The 19,401-nt window shown below is 52.6% G+C and overlaps 2 gene segments (V, D, J or C); both read right to left on the reverse strand.

The window, feature by feature from the left end:
• LOC133057980 (immunoglobulin lambda variable 8-61-like) overlaps window positions 1-19,401 on the reverse strand; it is an 85,312-nt gene that overhangs the window by 57,519 nt on the left and 8,392 nt on the right.
• LOC133056297 (immunoglobulin lambda variable 1-40-like) lies at window positions 10,741-11,344 on the reverse strand. The segment is given in 2 exon segments: window positions 10,741-11,138; window positions 11,248-11,344. Coding segments are annotated over 2 exon segments (438 nt in total).

Here is a 19,401-nt window from a genome sequence, read left to right on the forward strand (position 1 = left end):
TGAGCAGAGCGTCCCCACACCGCTCCTTCCCCTCTTCATACTCTGAGAGGGGGAGGGGCCTTTCATGCAAATGACCGTCCTCCCCCCCAACTCCCACAATGCTCTGGTGACCTCTGGGACCTGGGTCAGGCCCCTGTGCCTGGGGGAGGCCAGTTGTGGTCAGACGTGGGGTTGCGTGGGGCTTGGGGGTGGGAGGTCACAGCGGGAACCCTGAGCAGAAAGCACCAGGAAGTACCAGGGGACTGGTCTCTGCTCTCACAGGTCCAGACACTCAGGAAAGGCCTCTGATCGCCCCCTGGTGTCCTGGCACAAACACACATCCTGACCTGGTGATCAGAGCTCTTAAGAGGCAACTTTCCCCAAAGTGGTTTTGAAATTACACCCTTCAGGCTGTGTCTGGATGGGAAACAACAGCCAACTGTAGTGCATGTGAGGGTTACACAGTGGATGTGTGACTTTGAGATTTTCAGTGAACCAAAATGTGTTCATGGGTTAGTAAAAGTCTAAGGTCATCACTTAAAATAGATGCCTAAATTTAACTGAAGACGATGTTGTTGTTAAATCGCCAAGTTGTGTCCAACTCTGGCTCTCTTTTAATTTTGCATTGCCATTGTAATTTTTCTAAAACATAATTTTCCTTGTAGCCTGTGTTCTTTAAACAAGATAATTGTAAAGACTTTCTGACATGTATGGCATCTCCACTGAGGGATTTTTATGTCACAGCGGGACGTTCTATCTGTGAAAACAGGGCAGACTGAGTTATCAGAGCCATGGGTGGGTCTCAGATCTGAGATGAGGGACAGAACACGACACGGCAGGTCGTTGTTCTCAGGACACTCAGACGTGACCATAGGGAGCAAACCTGACTTAGACATGGTCCAGTAGGAGCAGCCGTGATCGCCCCGGGGGCAGAGACCCAGGAGAGCCTCTGCTTTCCCAGCCAAGGGGCCCAACAGCTTCTCTGCTCACTGTGCATAAAATCAATCCCACAGCAGCTGAGCACAGGCACTCCTCAGCCAGGAATCATTTCCCAGGTCTCAGGACCAGGGTTTCTCTCCCCACCTGATTCCTCACTCGATGGCTCACAGGACAGAGTGTGAGGTTCCAGGGGATAAATCAGCCACACGAGGGATTCAAAATCCCCTGGGACACAAGGGGAACCTGGGGAGGAGCACGGAGGGGAGGAGCAGGGGTCATACCTGAGAGCCAGAGCCCTGAGGCTTCTCGGGAAGGAAGGGTTAGAGAGGTTCAAGGAGGGGCCGAGGAAGTGAGTGTAAAGTTCAGGAAGATTTGGAAACATGTCCATGATCTTCTGATAGAGTGAACTGGGTCATCACCATGGAGGTCAACACTGTAGGTCTGTAGAAAGAGAGAGGCCCAGGATGGGGAGGAAAGTCATGAATGAGGGGAGCCGGAGGGCAGGCTCTTAGCAAAGAGATGAGGAGGAGCAGGAGCAGGCTGAGGAGAGCTGGAGGGGTGCACGGGGCGGGCTCCGGGGGCTCCTCCCCTCCTCTGTTTCTGAGAAGAGGGTGGGAACTGATGACCACCTCACCCCTTCACCCTCCAATTCTGGGTGCTCGGCTCCATGTGCAGCCTCACTCCCAGGAGGAGGCCTTGGGGCCGCAGCTCAGAGTTTGTCCCCTGAGAGGAAGCACCTGCTGTCACCCCCAACTCAGGCCACTGAGCCCCCTGCAGGGCCAGGTCAAGGGACCACGTGGGTGTGTTTCCCTGTTGCCAGTTCTGAGCTGATACACAGCGCCCCCTGGTGACGAACTCTGGAACGTTCATGGTGTTGAAAGTGTGAGCAAGGTGCTGCTCAGTTGCTTGGTTCTCAATCCTGTCTGACTCTTGGGACCCCATGGACTGGAGCCCACCAGGCTCGTCTGTCCATGGGATTCTCCAGGCAAGAACACTGAAGTGGGTTACCGTTTCTTGCTCCAGAGGATCTCCCCAACCCAGGGATAGAACCCACATCTCTTATGTCTTTTGCATTGGTAGGAGGGTTCTTTACCCCTTGGGACACGGGGATGGTGGGGCTGCCTTTTTTCCTGTCACCGAATACCTTACCAATGAACAAATAGATGAATTAAATAATAAATATTACATGTCTTTGATAGTATACAGATAACTTTTTATGATCACCCATTGTATTTTCAGGTTATTCTGACTATCTTGTTCTCATGATTCTGTTTTTTTTCCCTTCCATTTATATCCTTTTCCTTTGGAACCAAGAGTATTTGTATTTGCTCATCAAATAGATTTGATGATGTGTGTCTAAAGATATCTGTCACCTGATTTCATCATCTCAGGCTCTCAGCATTGATGTCTATGCCGTCTCAGTTCCCTTCAATATTTAGTTTCCTGGTTCTTGATCGAAGTGACAATTTTTACTGGATCCTGAACTGTGTGGAAATTACTTAAAAAAACTAGGAATTCCGTTTCATTTTCCTTTAACAGGACATCCTTCTGTGGCGGAAGGTCAGGAATGTGTGTTCACTGCCCAGTGACCAGCAAGGGTGGCACTGACCCCCCTGCTCTGTGCTGCTGACTCCGGCCTGGGAACCGGGGGCAACTGCTGTCAGCAGCTCCTTCATCCAGCGGTGTGTGACCACCCCTTGTGAGATGCTGCCCTGGGGAGGGGAGTCGAGCTGAGGGGGCAGCTGTGCTGAGTCAGGGGATGCTCAGTCCCCCGGGTTCCGTGCTCTCAGGGACTCCAGGAAGGGAGGGGCAAACACCTTGCCCTGGGAGCCCCATGGCTGTGGGGGAAGCAGAATTTTCTCTCTTTCCACTCACGCCTGAAGCACTGCAGAAACTTTCAAGCCGTCAGCCCATGAGAAACAGTGATAATCATTGTCGTCCTCAGCCTGAACTGAAGTGGTCAGAGAGGCCGACTTGCCAGACTTGGAGACAGAGAATCAATCTGGGACCCTGAGGGTCATTTGCTATTTTCATAGATCAGATGTGTGGGGGAGAATCCTGGGAGCTGTTGGTTCCAGCTGACATAATTACCCCCAGTGTTGCTCCTGTTTCCAGTATAAGAGATGGGGACCCTCTGTCCCAAAGTCCCGGACACGGATGGCGGCTGAGTCAGCACAGTCTGGGCTCAGGATCCTGGAAGGGGGAGAGAGAGAGATGGTGACTGTGGGCTTCAGGAAGGAGAGGAGGGAGAAGGGACATGCGTCTTCTCAGGGCCCATCCCCTGTCCCCGCATCCAGTCACCTGTGCAGAGAGCGACCAGGGTGAGGAGCAGAGGGGACCAGGCCATGGTGGACATGGTCAGGGCGTCCTGCCTTCTGTGGGCCCACAGCTGAGCAGAGCATCCCCACACCGCTCCTTCCCCTCTTCATACTCTGAGAGGGGAGGGTCCTTTCATGCAAATGAACCCCCTTCCCCAAACAATTTTCTGATGACTCCCTGGGCCCTGGGTCAGGCCCCTGTGCCTGAGGGTGGCCAGTGGGTTCACTGGGGCGGGGCTGTGGGGGTCCGGGGTGGGAGGTCACACTGGGAGCCAGCAGCAGAGGCCACCAGGCAGCGCCAGGGTCCCAGCGCCCATCCCCCAACCACCCCCAGGATCGGCCCCCGCGCGCCCCCTGGTGTCCAGGCCCAGACACACATCCTGCGACCTGGTGACCAGAGCCCTCGGGGCAGACCCGGGCCCTGCTCTGTGCTCTGTCCCATTCTTGCCTTCTGGCCGGGCTTCCGTTCTGTGTCCCCTGTGGCCTCAGGGCCGTCTGTGGGCTCCCCTCAGACCCTCAGGGTGAGTCTGTACACGGCGCCCTCACAGCTCAGGGTCAGGACTGAGGGGACGTCGGGCACACGTATTCCTTAAATCAGGGTCAGGTCAGGACAGTGATGACCCCGTGGATGCAGCCTCCTGACTGTGCAGGACGCGGGTGCTTTCTCCTTCGTTAGAAATAAAGCAGTGCCTTACACACGCACACGGGCACATGCAGATTGCTTGGAGGTGCTTTTCCAGTGAACTATAAGCATTTTGTTTTTATACTCTGTGACCCCATTGTAGTAGTTCCTGGTCTCCTCTTTCCTATGTAAGTTAAATAAAACATTTGCCATGTGTTCACTCCCTATTGCCTTGGGAATCAGAAGCTGCCTTCCTTAGTGAGGCTAACTCTGCCCCCAGCTCCCAGGATGCAGAAGAGAAGGTGACTGTGGGGGTACCACCTGTGTCCAGGTGCCCGGATCATGATCACCCCCATCCTCATCTTTCATCCAAGGATAGGAGCCCGCAGTCATCAAGAAACCTGAGTGACCATATCTGGAGCCAAAAGAAGCATCGCAGATCCTGAGGGTTGGGGACCAGCAGGCATCATGGTTTGGGGTCTCTGGCTGGGACCTGTTGGTTCCCGGACACCTCACAACACCAGCTCTGCTGCTCTTTGCAGGACTGGAGGACCTGAGCACTGAACTGGACAATGGGCCCGGCTGACGCAGCGCAGACTGTGCTCAGGACGCTGTGCTCAGCGGGGAGGGGACAGGTGGCACGTCACTGCTGCAGAGCCTGACTCTGAGCAGGCAGAGTGACCCTTCTGTGGTGTCAGGAACCAGCATCCTTCCTTCTGATATCTAAGGGCTCTGCCCCGTCCCCTCTGCTCATACCCCCTCCTACTTCTCAAGGGAAAGCAGGTATAAGGAATCAACACCATAAATAATGAAGGGCTTGCCCTACCTGGCTACTCACTGTCTTCCTGGAAGAAAATATTTCACTCCTGTTCAAATTTTCTTTTGTATTTCTACTGAAAGATTATCATAGCCATACAAATAGGGTCAAAGTTTATGTTTTTAAGTTTATGTTGAAAATAGATTAACACACACTTTGAACTACTTTTCAGTTCAGTTCAGTCGCCCAGTCGTGCCTGACTCATTGCGACTCCATGAATCACAGCACTCCAGGCCTCCCTGCCCATCACCGTCTCTGGGAGTTTACCCAAACTCATGTCCATCAAGTTGGTGATGCCATCCAGCCATCTCATCCTCTGTCGTCCCCTTCTCCTCCTGCCCTCAATCTTTCCCAGCATCAGGGTCTCTTCCAGTGAGTCAGCTCTTCACATCAGGTGGCCAATGGACTGGAGTTTCAGCTTCAGCATCAGTCCTTCCAATGAACACCCAGGACTGATCTCCTTTAGGATGGACTGGTTGGATCTCCTTGCAGTCCAAGGGACTCTCAAGAGTCTTCTCCAACACCACAGTTCGAAACCATCAATTCATCTGCGCTCAGCTTTCTTCACAGTCCAACTCTCACATCCAATTATGACCACTGGAACAACCATAGCCTTGACTAGATGGACATTTGTTAGCAAAGTAATGTCTTTGTTTTTTAATATGCTATCTAGGTTGGTCATAAATTTCCTTCCAAGGAGTAAGCGTCTTTTAATTTCGGGGCTGCAAGCACCATCTGTAATGAGTTTCGTTTATAGAATTTTAAAATTCTGTAGTACTTTTAATAATTGTGAACTTGAAGATTTTGTGTTCATTCTCATTGATTTTCAGCATAATTAATTCTCATATTAATTCTTCATTTCAAAATATTTCACATATTTTTTAACTTCTGTTATTGATTTGCCAAACTTACATGGAAGTGAAGGTCTGGGAAAAACATTCCCCCACCCGGTGCGTGCATGACTCCACGTAACCCCACTAGACCAGACTGTCAGCACCCTGTATGTTTCAGGGCATCTTCACTTTCTGGGACCAACAAAAGCAGCTGTGGAGAAAATCTATGAGTGTGTGTGTGATTGGTGGGGGGTTTGGTGGGGGTGGTCCTTGTTTTCTCTATTCAGAGTTTACGGGTATAGGTTCCACTTTAAGCCTTGGGAATGCCACCTTGAATTTCAGGATCCCTGAAATCATGCTGACACCCTCTTCTGTTAGAGTACCCGAGTCATAATTCTCACCAACAGGTTGCGGGTCACAAAGGCACTCTTGGTGGAGAGGTGACCCCAGGTGCCCACTGCAGGGGAACCTCAGAACTCCTGCGCTCCTGGAGTTCAGGAACCTCTTGCTGCACCTCCCCTTCTCAGACATATCAGCTTATCTGCCACTAGAGGTGGATGGTTCCAGGGCTGTTTTTCCTCTATGTCTTTTCTCACAGTTTCTATTTCTTCACTGGAACTTCCTCCCTTGTGCTTCATGGCAGGTGAAGACCGTGTTTGCAGGGAGAATTGTGATCCATTTGGGAATGATTGTTATCTTTTCATTATTGGATTATAGCTGCTTTACAATGACACTCTGGTGTTGGAGAAGTCTCTTGAGAGTCCCTTGGACAGCAAGGAGAGCAGAGCCGACAATCTTTAAGAAAATCAACCCTGAATACTCATGGAACGACATTGCTAAAGCTGAGGCTGCAATACTTTGGCCACCTATGCGAACAGGCGACTCAATGGAAAAGACCTTGATGCTGGGAAAGATAGAGGGCAAGAGGAGAAGGAGATGACAGAAGATGAGATGGTTGGATGGCATCACCGACTCAATAATCTTGAACTTGGGCAAACACCAGGAGATGGTGAGGGACAAAAAGCCCGGCGTGTACAGTGCATGGGGTCACACAGAGTCAGACACGACTTTGTGACTGAAGAGCAGCAAGCTGCGTTCCACTGTTCTGCTCTGTTCAGTGACTGTATCTTAGTGACACTCATGTTTGGAACTAAAGCCTGGGGTATCTGCTCACTGTCTGTGGTTTCTCCTGCATGCTTGTCATTTTCAGCGCACAGACTTCTGGTCTTCCTCAGATTTGTCTTAGAGTGCTTTATATTGATTGCATCATACTCGTTAGTGTTTTTATTTTTAGAAACTAGAGATTCATTACTGAACTACAAAATACAATTCACTTCTGCAGGTTGACTTTTATATCACAAAATCCCAAGTGAAACACTCACAGAAGCCTGTCTATTGACCCCTTGACCCTGAGCTGGGACTGGCCTTGAAACCACCTGTTCTGGGCTGAACCAATATCTCCATCAAAAGGTGTTTATCTCTGAAAAAGCTACGTTTGCCCAAGAAAACCTGCATTGAATAAGAGTATCTCAGCAATTTAAAAGCTGAATTGAAGCAAAAGATACAATATTATAAAATCTGCTGGTTGGAGGAAAATCTGGTTCTTGCCTAACATCTGACAATTGAAGTCACCCCCTGGACTAGACTTCCTCCGAGCCTCGAGCAGGAGTGAGTGGAGGAGGTGTCTGTGTCTCTTCCTCCCTGGTCTGGAGCACCCTGGAAGGGCACAGTCATAGTCATAGTCAGCCTCGTCCTCGGGCTGCAGCCCAGAGACGAGCAGGAGCCCTTTGCTGGCTGAGGCGTCTTTGGACTCCAGAACCTTGGTTCTTATCGGAGTCTGACTTGACCCTCAGGAGGTACCATGGAAGGCTCCCTGGCTTCTGCTGGAACCAAGTTACCGAGAAATCACCAATATTGCCCCCACGGCTCAGGGTTCAGGAGAGTCTTTCTGATGCTCCCGGTGATGCAGAGAGGGAGGCGGGTTGAGTCAGCACAGGCTGGGAGACGGAGCCTGCAGACACAGACACAGGGGCGACGGGGCAGGAGCCGCAGGAAAGGTTCCCGGAGTCTGCGCCCCGGGGGCTGATGCAGGCCGGGGACCGAGCCCTGGCCCGGGGCAGAGAGAGAGGAGCTCGAGCAGGAGAGGAGTCCAGGCCACGGTGACCACAGGACCCTGGTCCCCACAGTGGGCTGGGCTGCTGCAGGCCTCCTGTTCTCCCCCAGCCTCTGAGAGGAGGGGCTGAGATGCAAATGGGGGTCCCCCCAGAGCCCACCCAACCCCTCCCTGAACCCTGGTGCTGGATGGAGCTCAGCTCTCAGCCCAGACTCAGCGGGGTGCAGGGCTTCCCCTTTAGGAGCCCCTGGAGGAAGCCCATCTGAGAACACACAGGTCCCCGCTCAGGGGACTCGGCAGCCAGAGAGGACACACTGCTGTCCCTCCTCCTCCCCAACAGGGGGCACAGGCCCCACCCCCGCCCAGCTCCGGGAGTGAGCGGTGCTCCCTGGGCAGCTGCCAGGAACCCCAAGGCTGTCCCACTGGATATATTTGGAAAATACAGTTTTAAGATCATACTCAAAAGAAAGGGGATAAAATGCATACTTTCCTAGGAAGGTACAACATTGATTAGTACTTTCTAAGACTAATAGAGAAAATATTAAGTAAACATATCAGTTACCTTTAGCTCTTTGAGAAAGCAGTTAGACTCTTGTATACATGCCTGATGAATAAAGTGCATGAGGGAAAATTACAAAGCACTCTCATTAAATATTGATCCAGATACTCTTAGCAAACAGTTTCCAAAGAAATACTAATATGAAATTAAGAAACTGGTGCTGCTATTGAATATCATTTGTTCCAATATACAAGTTGTATTTTATAATACATTTTAAAATTAAATGTCACACCAATAATAGCAAAGAGCTCATGAAATAGAAGCAAATGATATATTTGCAAGCTGCTGATAGTCACTTTCACAGGCACCTAACTCCTCACAGGACGCCCGCGGGGCCCCTGCCCACAGCTATTTCTTGTCCTCCGCACAGACTCTCTCAGGAGCCACCTCCTCCTTGGAGACACCTCCTGACCTCTCGCCTTCCAGCAGCCCCTCCTTGACGGAACTTTGGCCAAGAGCCCACGTGGACGAGGAGGAGGGACCCGAGTCGGAACTGCGTGGGGACCGACCAGGGGCTCCAGGGCCACGGGCCTCACAGGGATGAAGCGCCCCTCCAGGGAGGGCAGTTTTCCCAGCGCCCTCAGTGGTTTCCCGCTGTCTGCTCAAGCGCGCCCTGCGGGCCTCTGCACTGCGCCCCCTGCTGGCCGCGGTCACCTCCTCCAGCTCCTGGGACGTCCCGGCCCCGTGAGGAGCGGCTCACTGTGCAGCGGGCATTGCTGATAGCGCCCCCAGGAGAGTGGGCTGAGGGGCCTTTCTCGGTGCTCCCTGGGCACAGGGATGCTTTCACCCTGGGACTCTCATCTCCATGGGAACCAACCATAGTCCAACGTGCATCTTTGTTACCTGTGGTCCCCCATCTCAGCCCTGCCTGCTGTGCAGACCTTGTACGTGAGTGTGAAATGTCAGCGACGGGGAACAGAAGGAATAACTCACGTGGTATCCTGTGTGCAGGCTGTGCTGAGCTCCAGTTCGGTTCAGAGGAGCCTGGACAAAGCTCTGATGGGGCATTTGGGATGTGAGGGGGAGTCACGTGATCTCCCTGCAGAGACTGAAGAGTCCTGAGGTCAAAGGTCGGGACATATGCCAACTTCAGAAGACGGGGGATGGTGGATGCTGGTGAACCTGGTGAATGGCCACTGAAGGCTGAAGATGTGGACACTCTGACCTTGTGATTCCAGCTCTCCCAAATAAAAAAGAAAAGTCACGTGCAATAATATCCCCTTATACAGCCCGAAATCCCTTTTTTACTAAGTTTTGTTGCCTGTGGAGGTGCGAATGTTTCTCTATAGACTCAGATCCACTCAAGTGACATTGACCACGTACATTGGCTCCTTGTGCAGATCCCAGCTGTGCCACTGACATGACTATGTTTGACCATCTGCACTGTACTCAGCGGTGTCCGTGGGAGCCCTGTCTGGTCTCGTGAGGCGGTAGATGGTGCTCTGTGAGCCCCAGCAGCCGGGTGAGCCCGGGAGCTCAGGGTTCGGGGCTCACTTTAGCCCCTGGCCTGAAGCCCCCTGTGAGCAGCAAGGTTGCCATCCCAGCTGAGCAGGAGCCATCAGTCTCCACTTCGGGCTGTAGCCAGACATGGTCTGTGAGCCTGACCTGGAGTCCAGAGCCTCTCTGAGACCCTGGGGACAGCTTGAGACTCCTCAGGGTCACGAGTTTGGGGACGTGACCAGGGTGTGGCTACAGCCAAGCTGCCCCCTCAGTGCCAACATAGCTGATGTTTCCAGCACAGGTGAGGGTGGCCGTCTGTGCTGGGGACGTAGTCACCGCATGTGACTGAGTCCACCCTGCCCGAGCCCTGCTCACTGTGAGGGGACACAGAGGAGGCTGAGAGCAGGACTCTCTTCCTGGGCAGGAGAGAGGGGTGAGGGGCAGAGTGGGGGCCTCACAGGTCAGAGATGACCTCAGCAAGACCCCCCACATCAATCCCTGAGCTTCAGGGCAAAGAGATGCTGCATCCCCAGAGTAAGGGACATAGACTTTCTGTTTCCTTTGAGACCCTCTCCTGGGAGTGGGCTGCTGGAGGGCCTCTGAGGACAGAGGGAGAGAAAGAGCCTCCATGCACAGGCAGCGCCCCCGATGACCTGGACCCAGGGTGGAGCAGCAGCAGCAGAAGGTCCATCAGAGCCTCAGCAGGAAGCCCCTGGGCTGCCCCAGCTCCCCCAGTGAGAGAGGAGTCCTGGTCTAGTTCCCGCAGGCCTGGAACTCTGGGGAAGCCTGAGAGGCAGTCACAGGAAAGACAGGAGCAGCAGCCTGGGGATCATCTCAGCCCAGGGATGGCCAAGGAGCTTCTGTGTCCTGAATCAGACACAGCTGGACGCTGTCTCTCTGGTTCTGACCTGGCTATCATGGACTTTGCCCCCCAGGCACCTTCCTCTGTCATTGAGGGCCTTCTGCTCAATTTTAGATAATCATATAATATGTGGTTGCCCAAGAAAAGCCTTGGTGAGGGGGCAGAATGAAGAAGGTCTGAAAGGATTTCCCAGACCAAGTTCATGGTGTGGGGCTCAGACCCTAGTTTGAAATCAAACAAAGAACAGAAGTGTCTGCATTGGCAAAGGATGGTTCAGCCCCGGGAGGCCCATGTCTGGAGCAGAGCAGGTTTTTGTCTCACTTCCCCCCTGGCCTGGAGCACTGTGCCATCAAAGCTCCTACCGTCAGCAGATGCACAGTAATAATCTGCCTCGTCCTCAGCCTGGAGCGAACTGATGGTCAGGGTGGCCGTGTTGCCTGACCTGGAGCCGGAGAATTGGTCCGGGACCCCCGAGGCTCGAGTGGTAGTAGCATAGATGAGCAGTCTGGGGGCCGATCCTGGGAGCTGTTGGAACCAGCCCACATAATAACCACCCCCGATGTTGTTGCTGGTCCCAGTGCAGGTGATGGTGACCCTCTGGCCCGGGGATCCAGACATGGAGGGTGGCTGAGTCACCACTGCCTGGGCCCAGGATCCTGGAAGGGGGAGAGACAGAGATGGTGACTCTGGGGTCCAGACACAAGAGCAGGGAGCAGGGCCCGTGTGTCTTCCCAGGGCCCTTTCCCTGTCCCCCCATCCAGTCACCTGTGCAGAGAGTGACCAGGGTGAGGAGCAGAGGGGACCAGGCCATGGTGAACATGGTCAGGGCGTCCTGCCTTCTGTGGCCCCACAGCTGAGCAGAGCATCCCCACACCGCTCCTTCCCCTCTTCATACTCTGAGAGGGGGAGGGTCCTTTCATGCAAATGACCCCCCACCCCCAGCTCTCTGATGCCTCCCTGGGCCCTGGGTCAGGTCCCTGTCCCTCGGGGTAGCCAGATCAGGGGCATGGTTGTGTGGGGCTTGGGAGTGGGAGGTCACCGCTGGGAGCCATTCATGCAAATGACCACCCCCACCCCGTGTTACACTGTGGGTGCATAACTCTTCAGAACTGCCTGGGAATGTTCCCTGGTGTCCAGCCCAGACACACTTCCTGTGACCGGGTGATCAGAGCTCTTCGAGTCAGCTTTCCCAGAACTGGTTGTGAAATGACACAGTTTAGAAATTGTTTGGTTGGAAACGGACAGCTAACTATGCTTCAGCCTATAGTGCGTGTGCATGTTACACTGTGGGTGTGTGACTTTGAGATTTCAAATGAACCAAAATGTGCTAATGGATCTGAAAAATCTGAGGTTCTCTCTTTAAATAGGAGCATAAATATAACTGAAGGAAATGTTGTTGTTCAGTCACTAAGTTGCTTCCGACTCTGGTTCTGTTTTAATTTGCATGGCCACGGTACTTTTTCTAAAACACAACATTCTTTATAGGCTCTGCTCATCAAATAAGATAATTTTAACTAAATCACATGAGAGGTATCTTATGAAATTTCATTATCAAGTAAAAGAACATTTTCACAAAGATATTGGCGTTCTTAATTATATTGGACTCTGAGCGAGGCAGGGCCGGAACCAGTCTCTCTAACTCTTACGGCATCTCCACTGAGGGATTTTCGTGTCTTAGCGGGACGCTCTATCTGTGAAAACAGGGCAGGCTGAGTTATCAGAGCCACGGGTCCGTCTCAGGTCTGAGATGAGACACAGGCCATGACAAGGCAGATCAGTTGTCCTCAGGAAACTGAGACGTGACCACGGGGAGCAAACCTGACTTAGACGTGGTCCAGTAGGAGCAGCAGTGATCGCCCCGGGGGCAGAGCCCCAGGAGGGCGCCTGCTTTCCTACCTGAGGGCCCAAGAGCTTCTCTGCTCACTGTGCAAAAATTCAATCCCACAGCAGCTGACCGCAGAATCATTTCCCGCATCTCAGGACCAGGGTTTCTCTCCCCACCTCATTCCTCACTCGATGGGCACACAGCGGAGTGTGAGCGTTCAGGGGATAAATCAGCTCCTAGAGGGCTTCATGGATCCTCTGGGAAACAAGGGGAACCTGGGAGGAGCAGGGGGGTAACGAACTCGGGTCACACATAGAGCCAGAGACCTGAGGCTTCTCAGGAAGGAAGGGTTAGAGAGGTCCAAGGAGGGGTGGAGGAAGTGAGTGTCCAGTTCAGGAAGATCTGGAAACACATCCATGACCTTCTGACAGACTGAGCTTGGTCATGACCGTGGAAGTGAACAGCGCAGGTTTGTAGAGAGAGAGGCTCAGGATTGGGGAAAGTCACGAATGAGGGGAGCGGGAGGGCAGGCTCTTAGCAAAGAGATGAGGAGGAGCAGGAGCAGGCTGAGCAGAGCTGGAGGGGTGCACGGGGTGGGCTCTGGGGGCTCCTCCCCTCCCCTGTTTCTGGGAAGAGGATGGGGACTGATGACCACCTGACCCCTTCACCCTCCAATGCTGGGTGCTCGGCCCCTTGTGCAGCGTCACTCCCAGGAGGAGGCCTGGGGGCCGAGGCTCTGAGTCTGTCCCCTGGGAGGAAGCACCTGCTGTCTTGTCCAACTCAGGCCACTGAGCCCGGGTGCAGGGCCAGGTCAGGGGCCACGGGGGTGTGTTGAGGCTTTGCCAGTTCTGAGCTGGTGCACAGCGCCCCCTTGTGGCCGATTTGGGGAACAGTCACGGTGGTGAGAGTGTGAGCAAGGTGCTGCTCAGTTGCTTGGTTCTCAATCCTGCCTGACTCTTGTGACCCATGGACTGTAGTCCACCAGGATCCTCTGTCCACGGGATCCTCTAGACAGGAACACTGAAGTGGGCTGCCGTTTCTTGCTCCAGAGGATCTTCCCAACCCAGGGACAGAACCCACATCTCTTATGACTCTTGCGTTGGCAGGAGGCTTCCTTACCACTAGTGACACCTGGGAAGCCTTATGAGGAAGGGGGGGTTGCCTTTTTTCCTGTCACCAAATGCTCTGTCAATAAACAAATAAATGAATTAAATAATAAGTTTTACATGTCTTTGATAACATACAGAGAATTATCTTTTATTTTCATGTATTTTATTTTCAAATGATTCTGACTACCTTTTCTCATGATTCTTTTATTTTTTCTTTCATTTATCTCCTTTTCCTTTGGACCCAAGAGTGTTAGTATTTGCTCATCAAATAGATTTGCTGATTTGTCCCCAAAAATATCTGTCACCTGATTTCATCATCTGAGGCATCTCATCATTGATGTCTACACCGTCTCACTTCCCTTCAATATTTAGTTTCCTGGTTCTTGATCAAAGGGACAATTTTTACCGGATCCTAGACTGTGTGGAAATTACTTGAAGAAACTCTCAGTTCCATTTCTTTTTCCTTTAACAGGAGATCCTTCTGTGGCGGAAGGTCAGGGATGTGTGTTCACTGCCCACTGACCCAGCAAGGGCGGCACTGACCCCCCTGCTCTGTGCTGCTGACTCCGACCTGGGAACCGGGGGCAACTGCTGTCAGCAGCTCCTTCATCCAGGGGTGTGTGACCACCGCTTGTGAGATGCTGCCCTGGGGAGGGGAGTCGAGCTGAGGGGGCAGCTGTGCTGAGTCAGGGGACACTCAGTCCCCTGGGTTCCGTGCTCTCACGGACTGCAGGAAGGGAGGAGCAAACACCTTGCCCTGGGAGCCCATGGCTGTGGGGGAAGCAGGTTTTTGTCTCCTTCTGCTCTGGACTGAAGCACCGTGCACTTTCAAGCTGTCAGCTCATGGTAAAGAGTAATAATCAGCGTCGTCCTCAGCCTGAACTGAAGTGGTCAGAGAGGCCGACTTGCCAGACTTGGAGCCAGAGAATCAATCTGGGACCCTGAGGGTCGTTTGCCATTATCTTAGGTCAGCAATCTGGGGGCCGATCCTGGGAGCTGTTGGTTCCAGCTCACATAGTAACTCCCGATGTTGTTGCTGCTTCCAGTACAAGGTTAGAGAAGGCAGAGTTCCAAGTGATCGGTTTGAAAAGAACGGTTGACTGTAGTTTGCCCTGCACTGATATAGGTATTACATTCTGGGTGTGTGAGATTTTAAAAGAACCAGAATGTGATAATGGATTAGTGAAAATCTACAGTCATTCCTTAAAATCTGTGCATGAATTAAACTGAGGGAAAATCTATGTTCTCTTTTAAGTTTTCATTCACTAGGATACAGTTTTGGAAAACTATCATTGTAAGTTCATTTTGATTAAAAAGTTCTCTTTAAAAGTTCTCGAGGTCCGGGTACATGCCAAGGTCAGAGGAAGGGGGAGGTAGAGGCTGCTGACCCAGAGGACCGGCCACTCGAGGTCTGACCTTCTGAGGTTATGACAACCTCCTTCTACTGGAAGAGAAAAGAAAAGCCAGGGAAATAACATCCTCTTGCTGAAACCCTGAAATCCGTTTGTTACTAAGTTTTGGAGCCTCTGAAGATGCATATGTTTCTACAGCCTCAGATTCACTCACAGGGACCTTGACCACATTCCACGCATTGGCTCCTTGAGCTCCTGGCTGTGTCACTGACAGTATTGTCTCTAATTCCCTGCACAACCCTTGGCAGATTCAGCGGGGGACAGAGGAGCCTGGCTTGTCCCCCTGGTCATTCTCAGGCTGGGGGGTGGCCTAGAAGTTCAGCCCCTCCTTGGCTGCCAAGGTCTGGGATGGGGACCTGGAGAGCTGACCAGCCTGACTCCTGGCCAGGCTCAGACTGGAGGCTGTGATGGGCTGGAGCCCCAGTGGCACCTGACCCCCAGGGTGATGGGGCCCTGATCGCTTCAGCCAGGAGGGGCAGGGAGACCAGGTCCCCGTACAGTGAAGCTGAGACCCCTGCCAGGTTGCAGTTGCTGGATTTCATCTTCCAGCCCTAGAGGTCATCAACGGTCATCATCAACGTCAGCAAGGAGAGTCATGCTGGTTGTGCTGGGGACTCTGACTCTCAGTGTTGTTGATAAAATGTGGACCTGTTTCTCCTCCGCATCAATATGGGCAGAGAGGGGTCCCCACGAAGAACTGGACACCCCAGAGGAGACACAGGAGCAGGCGCAGGGCCATGAACTGCTGGAAGGAGATGGGAGCCCAGAGCCCCTTCCCCATGGGCTGCTTCGCATTTCTACCCTCTGTCTGCATCTCCTGCCTCGAAGCGCTGAGTCCTCTTGAGCACAAGGGCAGGCTTTGGTAGTGCTTCCACATGAGGTTTCATCACTGTGGCATTGTAACTAACCATATACAGAACACAGTAATAGTCAGCCTCGTCCCCAGACTGGACCCCCGTGATGGTGAGGGCAGCTTTGTTCCCAGAGATGGAGCCAGAGAAGAGAGCAGGGATCCCAGAGAGGCGGTTGTTTGTGCTGTAGATAACAGTTCTGGGAGCCTGGCCTGGGGTCTGCTGGGACCAACCGGGGTAGTTACTGGTTGTGACTGACCCAGAGCTCAGTCCACAGGTCTGGGTGACGGTCCCACCTGGAGACACTGACAGTGCTGGCTCCTGGGCCACAGTCTAGGATCCACCCCTAAAAGGAACAAGAGAGAGACAGGGGTTGTTATGGAGACAAGGCCCTGAGACCCTGCGTGGAGCTGCCCCAAGGATGCAGGGTCCCGGCCCCTGACCTGAGCCGTAAGCCAGCATCCCAAGCAGAAGCACCATCCAGGCCATGGTGCAGTCCCTCCCAGGATGCGGGCTCCTCAGCCTCCTGGGCTGGAGGTGGGGTCCTGGGCCTTTTCAGGCCTCCAGCCCATCAGGAGGAGGGGCCTCATGCAAATCACTTCCTCCTCTCCCTGCCCAGGTCACCTGAGGTCCCCCGGGGTGGGGGGACTTGAAGGAGGCCGATGCTGGACCTCACACAGAGGGGGGACAGAACCAGAAGGAGCCCCTGAGTGATGGCGACATCTTTCAGCAAATGTCCTCCCCTGACCTTGGTGACCTCGGTCCTCTATCCCCTCCCTGGAGAGTCTGAGCCTGAAGGGGGAGTTTGCAAGTCTTCCTCTGTTGCTGCTAAGTCGCTTCAGTCGTGTCCGACCCTGTGCAACCCCACAGACGGCAGCCCACCAGGCTCCTCCGTCCCCGGGGCTCTCCAGGCAAGAACACTGGGGTGGGTTGCCATTCCCTTCTCCAATGCGTGCGCGCATGCGTGCTGAGCCGCTTCAGTCATGCCCCACTCTGTGCGATCCCACGGACAGCCTCCTCTGTCCAGGGGATTCTCTAGGCAAGAACACTGGGGTGGGTTGCCGTTTCTTTCTCCTAAGTCTCCCTCTCTTGCCCCAATAATCTAGCCTTTCCCAAACCTGAGACCATCTTTAGAATGTTGTCTGTCTTTCTCAGGGAACCCTGTGTCCCGTCTGTGTGATGCCGTCTGTCCTCCTCCACCGACCCTGAGCCCAGTGGAGTATCCAGAGCCTGTGTCTGGTGTGAAGGGTAAGGGATGGCCCTAGAACGCAATCTTTTAAACTGTCTCTAGTCCCAGCGGTGGGGGGACCAGGACGGGAGGTGGGGAGAGACATGTAGAGACACACGGCGAGGCTTGCAGTGACAGCCTCCTGTGCTGTGAAAAGCCATGACCACGTGGAGTAACGTCAATAGAACTGTGGATTTTAGGGGTCAAGGTCACCATGTCCTCATGCAGTTATGATGGCGTGCAAGTTCAGTTCCAACAAAGTTGGCATGCATCTCTCATCATAGAAATAGAAAAGCACCGTGTGTGAACAGGTAGGTGTGCTGAGCACCGTGGACAGTGTAAAACTCCCTTCCCTGTGGTTCTGCTGTGGAGCTGATGGACTCGGGAGGGAGGAGGGATGTGGGGGCAACGAGGATGAGAAGGAGCTCAGACACCTCAAGTGTTAACATGTGTGGAAGAGATGGGAAATGTCTTGTTCATCTCTTGTTTCTTTGACCTAAAGATGTAAATACTATTCTTAGTTTGTATTCATGTTGGATTTACTGCTAAAGTAGCTGTTTATTAAAATTCCCATGAAATTTGTCAGAGCTGTTTGAGAACTACAACTCATAGAGATGAAAAATATATATTCCTACTTCATTTTTTTCTTATTATATGAACATATTGATGACAGTTTGGCGGAACTTGTGATTTCATATATTTCATATTACAAATGTTAATATAAAGTATTAATATAATGGGAAGGAACAAGTAAGGAAGCCACAAAAGCTGAAACAATATCAGTTTCCATAGTTCACTACAAAATGTTGAAACTGCCAAATAACACAACAGGGAACATTTTTAAATGACATAGATGGTGACAAAGGGTCCTTGCCTGCATCCCTCCCCCACTGTGAACACCGGGCGTTCTGTTGGCAACGGGGCAGCCCCTCTGCAGGGGTCTCTCATCCCCTGTTCAGGTATCCCTGGAGGTCGAGGTTACTGAAGGAAGTTCATTTTTGCTGTATGACCATCCCTCTGTCTTTGGCTGGATGTCAGGTCTGGGCACTGATCCCATGACAGAGGACCAGGAACTGAGCAGCAAGCCCGTGGCTCTGAGCTGAGAGCTGCCGCGTCCCCTGGGGGCCCAGGTGCAGGAACGTCACCCTCCAGTGAGGACCCTGCTGCCCCCGGGGGCAAGAGCCAGGGGAGGAGGTGCCAGCCACCTGGCCAGGACCCTGAGCTCTCAGGACCAGGCCCACAGCGCCCCCTGCTGGACTCAGACTCCTCCTCCCCCACTTCACACCACAGCCTCCTGCAAGGGCTTTCTCACACTTGCAGGAGGGTCATTCTGAAGCCACCTCCCAGGGCCTTCGTCGAGTTTGGGCCTGGTCATTGATTTTTCCAGGTACCTAATGACCTCAGACCCCTGAACGGTCTGCTGATGAACTAATGAATTTCAGGATTCCCTGAAGTATGAGTTTGCTCGGCCTAGCTCATGGGTTCACTACCAGAACACAACCATCTGAACCAAGTCCCAGGATTCAAACACCCAGCGTGCCCATGGGTTGTTCCTGGTCATGATTCTGTCTGAGTTTCCTTCCCAGGTTGATATGTAGTCAAGGCTGAATTACAGGGCCTCCCGGGACCTTCCCAGCCCACACTGCATGGCTGTGTTCTTCTTTCTCTCTTTGCAAGGAGAATAGGAGGCTCTCAGGTACAACAAATCTCTTCTTGATAAATTCCAGGGGTTCTCATTTACCCTTCATCATGGTCCTCACAGTACTTCTTTTTGACTCAGATATTTGAAGATGTTTTTAGTCTAATTTTGTAATCTTTCTATATTAAATGTTTGGTATAAAAGATTATGCCTATAAATGGGAATCTCATCCTTGTCTGGACTCCTGTTTCATCTCTGGTTGAGAAATCATTATGACCAGGTACCTAATCTTCACTGGGCATGGTGAAATCTAACCTTCTAAGCTTCAATTATTAGAATACATAGATTTAATGGAGGTGGGTTTATAAGGTCTGTGTCCAAAATAGTGACATTCATCCAATATCATCTCAAACAAGGGACCAGGGAGGGAAATGGGGGAGAGATAATGAGTCAAATGGAGGAAATAAGCAAGTGAGGAGTCTGAGAACTGCGATCTAATGGGGAGGGTTTCCCAGTACCCGGAGAGAAGGGCTCCTCAGGCAGCAATCCCTAGGGAAAGGGAGGACCCAGCTTCCATAAGGGTCAGGGTTGAGGCAGAGCACAAAGCCTGGAGCAGGACAGGGATGTTTGGGGGATGGGCGAGGCCCCCCGGGGCTCCAGGGCACAGATGCTGGACTTCTGCTTCATCATCATCCTGCTCAGTACCTGTTAGGGACCCTGTGTATCTGGGCACATGGGCATTGTGCTTGTATTTGGAGACCAGAGAGAAAAGGAGACAACTTCATGAATCCCATAAAATGGACCAGGACAAGGATATGAGCCTGCCTGATAGTGACAGCAGAAGTGACCGCAGAG

Source organism: Dama dama, chromosome 5, assembly GCF_033118175.1.
Source record: "Dama dama isolate Ldn47 chromosome 5, ASM3311817v1, whole genome shotgun sequence".
Taxonomy (NCBI): Eukaryota; Metazoa; Chordata; class Mammalia; order Artiodactyla; family Cervidae; genus Dama; species Dama dama.